Source organism: Thunnus albacares, chromosome 1, assembly GCF_914725855.1.
Source record: "Thunnus albacares chromosome 1, fThuAlb1.1, whole genome shotgun sequence".
Taxonomy (NCBI): domain Eukaryota; kingdom Metazoa; phylum Chordata; class Actinopteri; order Scombriformes; family Scombridae; genus Thunnus; species Thunnus albacares.
The window spans coordinates 15,224,658-15,231,010 of NC_058106.1; the positions used below are offsets into that span (position 1 = coordinate 15,224,658).

A 6,353-nucleotide genomic window follows, 5' to 3' on the forward strand; every position below is an offset into this window, starting at 1 on the left:
GTGTTTCTCAAACACAAACAGGAAGTAGAATACAACAAACAGATTGCAACAGATAGAAACAGGTTGAGAAATTAGACCCTGCTGACATTTGTAAAGATAAAACATGAGAATTTTCCAAACACTTCCTCTCGCACTGAGTTTTCGTCATCTGCATGAATCATTTGCTTTAGCTGAACAAGATGACTGCAACTGTGAGCTATGGCGCTGGATGTGATTAAAATCAGTAAATTTACCTGAATATAGGTGTATGACCAGGCTTGGGTTTATTCCATGGGAAGTGGGAGGGCACAGAGAGAAACTGTTCCCCAGGCCCGTCCTTCTTCAGGCTGTGCATGGCCTCCTCTGAAGGAGAGTCTAGATTAGGAGACATATTTCCTTGGTCATCTAGTCCCAGCTCCCCTTTCCCAGTCTGCATAGCTGTTCTGTCTTGTGAGGTCTTCCTTGTCTTGGATGGGATGTCTGCTTCAGATGGGCAGCACTGGAAGGGCGACATGCCTACAGAAGGACTGCCAGCCCAGGTGTCCTCTGTCACGCTGCCCCTAGGTGAAGGTCCTGGCGTGGGCGTGGGTGAGTGATGTGGTGACACAGAGCCTGGGTAGCAGATGTCGGCACTAGAGTGGCGCCTCTTCCCGCAGGGTGAGGTGGGACGTGAGGAGGGCCTGGAAGGTGGCCGCGGGCTAAGCCAATTTTCATCGGTGACACTGGTGCGTGGCGAGTGGCAGGGGGACTGTCGGGGTGACAGGCTGATGGAGTGGGAGTGGTGGACGAAGGCGGGGTGGTGGTGCTGCCAGTGGGGCTGCTCCTCCAAAACCCCACCACCGGTCTGAGGGGAGGCACAGCCTGGGGAAGTAAGCGGGGAGCCCAGGGTAAAGCGGGCAGCTGCTTCGTTTAGCTCTGAGTCAACATCGTCATAGACGTGTGAGAATGATTCACAGGAGGAGGCATCAGAGAACCAGCTCCTAGAGGAGAGGCTGCTGCATGGGCTAGGGCTGAGCGAAGAGTCCCGGTATGAGTGGTCCAGGCGCAAATACAGGTGGTCTCTGGACAGGGGCCTGTCGCTGTGGTAGTCCCCATCAGGGCCATTTGCCCTCAGATTTTCCTCATTGGCATCCATCTCCTGCTGGCAGCTAGGGGAGATAGAGGTGATCTGAATACTGGGGCACTCAAAGGCTTTTGGTGCCTCCACGGGAGCAGAGGGCAGCAGGGGGGAGGTGCCATACTTGTCTTGTGCCTCATAGCTTGGGGGTTCAGATCCTGGTTTGTGTGACTGAAGGCGCGGGGAAGTGCTGATGACCTGGGAGTGGGACTGCATGCCATGACGGGGCAGGCCGATAGACTGGTGGTTAGTGACCATAGACTGGGACTGGCCCACATTTAGGATGTAGAACGATGTGTTGTCATCAGGCTCCAGATCTAGGAGATGAAAAAGAAGGGAAGATTAAGATACAGCAGCTTGAAGAATATTTCAAGTTATTATAAGCCACATTCTTAGGATCTCTTATGATCCCTAGAAATGGAGAAACACATCTAAGGTTGTGTTTATGCAGATCAGGTAAAAACAATACAAAGCTTCTAACCGACACATTAGCCTTTTGCACCTAAAACATCACAAGTATTGAAGTCAAGGAAAGATTAATAACATCATCTCCATATTATGTCAGAAACCTCCCATCTCTGATAAAGTGCAGTTGGCAAGCATCTACAAAGCGACACATCTGCCTGCTGTGATGGCTCTTCGATTCAGCACACCAGATCCTGGATAAAACAGCGATTATGATTATCCCAATATCCTTTAATGATATTTACATAAAGCATATTTAGGATGGATGTTACTGTTTGTGTTGCAGTATACAGTATTTGTGCCTTAGGACTTTGCTCCAGAACAGTTTCTGCCTCAGAGAAGTGAGATCACCTCCTAACCCATTAAACTGTTTATTGCTTTTAAAAAAGGAAAAGAGGAGCAGATGTGATTGGCAATCATTGAACTTTGCCCCAACTCCACCTGCTGATATTACATTCCTCCTACTAGCAATTCATCCTCCTCCAGCCTCTATTTCACATAGCAGTGCCCCACACCAGAGCTGCACTTAAGCCTTTGATCACCAAAATTACGAAAAAAATCATTTGGTCACAGACCTATGTGCAGTTGTGGCCTGAGTGTGCGCTAGCGATTGAGCCCAGTGTCAGGAAATTAGAGGCCGGAGTGTTGCTGGGTAGCAGGCAGTCATACAGGCATTGTTCCAAGAGGGATAACCGATGAACAGCACTACTCAGGAAACAAATTCACACAACGGTGCGTGCTGTCGGCTGTCATCACAGCTAGTGCCGGCAGGCTATTTATACCAAAGGTCATCCGGCACAGGCAGCATGTACACACACAAACATACACACCCACACACAAACAAATAGACAAGAGCCCATTGTCCGCATTGGCGCTACTCTGTTAGAGGTTATTGATAAACTTCCACTGGATGTGCTCTCTGCTGCTACCACTGGGAGTAACCCCTCACCTCCTCCAGAGGTTTCATATGTGATGCATTAATTTCACATGCAGAGAGATTTTCACATTTGAAAAGTAGAAATTGAGAATTTTCATTTTCACACAAAAATAATGTTTCCAAAAACATCAATATTGCTTCACTTCATGAGTCCACACTTCATTTAGAATACATACAACTTTTAGTTGTACTTTATGTATTGTGCATTGACAGAGGCCACAGTCCCTGTTACACCCTAACCAAGAATAAACTTTTAAACAAAAAACTCAAATGCATACTATATAAGCCATCATAAATACACAGTAAATAACATAAAAAGTAAAATAAATCAAGCATTATGTAACATCAGCTTTCCTGTCACGTCCTATCTTTGGCCTTTTGAGCAATGATGAACAGAGCTTCTGCTTTATGGTGATAGGAAAAGACAAAAATGATTAATATACTTCAGAAAATTGCAAAAATATGTGTATTCATAAAACATCTAGCTTAGCTAAAACCACAGTGTAGCCTGTACAGGATAAGGTTGTGAAATATCACACAACACTACTCCATATTCCTAAAAATAAGAGACCATTTTGTTACGTTTGAAAATAAACAAATGTTTAAGTTATTATCACAAATTGCAAAGCTTTTTCAAGCACAGACAAATAGGTCATAACTTTTCAGTTAGTCAAGTTCCCGTAATTATTTATTTCAACTTAAACTGATAACTGCATAACAGTAATCATACAGTTTTGTCAAATCAGACATTAAGGTATACATGTTTGTAAAAAGGACTTGGAAATAGTTTGTGTTTCTATCGTCCCTTTTACACAGCCTGTTCAAGGTGGGAATGCTGTGCCAATATCCCCCCTGTGTATAGGTACAAACACAGAATGGGGGGTCATTGTTGTTCCTCCAATAAGCCAGCAGTGGAGGTAGTTACATTGCCGGATGGACATCTGTGCAAAAGGGACAGTCGGCATGGCGGGACAACACACATTGGACACCAACACTATTGTGTTACACATCACACCTCTGATTCCGGCATGCTGTGTAAAATCACCCACAGGGGCGGCATTATGCCGGTTTTGTTTGGTTCTGTGTAAAAAAAGCCAAGCCGGCATAATGACGGGTCTTCGTTACAGCAATATTGTGGGATCTCTGTATAAAAGGGGCTTATGTTTCTGTCCTCTCTCTCTCCCCAACAGCAGCAACAGCAACAGTAGCGACAAGCTCTTTATTTATAGCTGCTCAGCTTCGCACTGGCCCTGCCTGCCTGTCACAAGACCCAGCAGTGGATCGTCTGACGACAGCATCTGACTGACTGACAGGGAGCAAGGGAAGGACAACAGAGTTGAGAGGAAGAGAAAGAGGCAGTGAGAAAAAGAAAAAGCTGCAAATTGCCTCACTCAATGATATGCTGAATGTAAAGATAACATATACACACTTTGAGTGAGGGAAGCATCACCCTTTTCTGACTGCCAAACACTATTAACATGCTTACAGAAAACATCACCTTGTTTTAGTTTTTATCTAGGTTGCAAAATGTTCCCTATCTGCAGTAACTATGACAAAGCAAATCCATCCCATGAGTGTTCTTCCTTGTTCCTCAATAAACTAATAAAAAAGTAATATTTGCAATAAAAATGAACAATTAAAATAAAAAAATTGCCTGTAGGGAGGGCACACTGTGTTATTTCTTCTTGCTAAAAGCCCATATCCTAGAGACTAATTTAGAGAATCATTTTGAATTACAAAGAAACAAAGTGAGGTGGGAGCAGAGTCATAAATATCCCTGCATTATAATAGAGATCCTATCTCTCAAGAGTCTATAGGTTTCTTGAAAACCCCTCCCCTGCTGTTGAGCGCATGTTCACATTTTGTCCTCATTGAGAGGATTTTCTAAATGGGTGAGATGGGCAAACCATCAATATGCCACAGGATTTGACTTAATTAGAAGTGTCTGATGAACTGTTTTTGCTAAACACCATGTATCCCAAGGGAGGACAGATATTAAGGGACATTATTCTGAAAAAAAGCACAGACCTATGATTATGTTAAACAACCCAGCAACAGATATAGGGTTTAATAGAAAAATAGTCTGTCCTAAATATTATATAGGAAATCATTAGCAGCATGAACTTGTCATACTGTTGTAGAAATGTCAGCAGTGAGGACATTGATGAAGTTTATTTTTGTTTTTACAATGAAATGTCAGTATTAACTGATAAAAACTCTTTATGGATCGTTAAAGCTTACTAATGGGCAAAAGTGGTGGAGTTATCCACATTGGATTCAATACAATGAAAGGCAGAATGTGTATGGAGAGAGGAGAGATTTTTAAATGCAGCTGATATAAAGCTGTAACTGGCAGTATTAAACCCACAGGGGGTAAAAGAACCTTGCAGATAAATAATGCTGGTACAGTACATTAAACATAGTTGAAGAAAAACATACGGAGATGCCACCACAAATGCATTTTATTAACAAGAAACCAGACATATTGAGATCGGGGTGGTTGACATGGTGCACAACAGCACAACCAGTCAACACCAGCATGTGACAGAAACAGTAAAGTCAGTAACAACAGCATGTGGCAGGTAAGACCTGCAGGGATTAATGAGGAGTTTTAGTGGAGGAGTTGATACAAGTGGTGTTTGTATGTATGTATCAGTCTGCTGATGTGTCATACTGAAACATCAGCAGACCTTGTGTGCTAAGGTACATGCCCTCAGTAGTATTTTTCTGTGCCCCATTCAACAATGCAAAGACTTGCATTATAATCCTCATTACTATGGTCATATGCTATATATTTTTTGCTGCCACTACTAATTTGTTTTTGATTTATTTCTTCCCCATATTCACTTTGCAGGAAGTCACAATGTTTACGTGTCAGACAGAGACATTCATGCAAGACATGAAATTTTCACTTCTAATATGCAAAAACATACAAACCACAAAACCATATTTGAATAAACTTATTTTTAAAAGTTTCTGAACTTGTGAGTTTCCTTTTCTGGGTTGCTAGTATCAGAATCCAGATGAGCAAATTTTAGATCTGTTGAATCACACCAAAAAAACATTAAATAGAGAACATTCAGGGCAGGGCAGGGCAGTCCCAGGTGCTAATTGAGTGACAAGCTGCTGCCTTAGTAAATTAAGTGGTAATTACACACACAAATTGAAAGCGCAAATTGAATGAAATCTGCCCATTGCTTTCACGTTGGTAAATCTGGGACTCTTTGGATAAAGTATTTTTCCTTTTTCTGTGACCTGATATGCGCCCTGTGTTGTTTTATTGAGAAACTCCCTTGGAGGGTAAGTTGGTTGATTACAACTGGGATAAATATATATATAAATAGTATAAATAGTAAGCTGTACAATTCCCTCCACAAGTAATGGTATCCCAAATTTTGGCATTAATGTAAGCTTGAAATCTTGCAAAGCACCTGATGCCAACCAGGGCTTATGAGTCCTCCCTAAACTCATGCAAGTTTCATTTGGTATGCACGCATCAACCGGCTACCAATCAGCCAAGCATTGTTCATTTCTGACAGTCTGCTTTGAGTTTTGTAGCCTTAGATATAAACTATTGGACAGCAAGCACAACTTTTGCTGCAATGTTTAAAAAACTTTTATTGTAACTTTTATTTTACTACCAGTGGAAATAATTAAACAGCTCAGTCATAAAGTGCAATAAAGTATCCTGTAATTATTATGTTTGGATAAAATGTATGATGCATAAAAAAATCATACACCTTAAAATCTTATTATTCTGTGGGAGAGTCTGGGACTTTGTATTAGGTGTCTGTATTGGCTTGGTGGTAGTAATGAGAGCAGTAACCTTTTCATGGCTGTCTCTGGACTGTTTCT

At 42.1% G+C, this 6,353-nt stretch overlaps 1 protein-coding gene across 3 annotated transcripts in view; it reads right to left on the reverse strand.

The window, feature by feature from the left end:
- The window catches only part of nfatc3a (nuclear factor of activated T cells 3a), a 65,073-nt gene that overhangs the window by 42,346 nt on the left and 16,374 nt on the right, over positions 1-6,353 (reverse strand). For all 3 annotated transcript variants that reach the window (XM_044345585.1, XM_044345577.1, XM_044345595.1), the window contains exon 2: positions 234-1,413. In XM_044345585.1, coding sequence (XP_044201520.1) covers positions 234-1,413 — 1,180 coding nt within the window. The remainder of the gene's footprint in view (positions 1-233; positions 1,414-6,353) is intronic.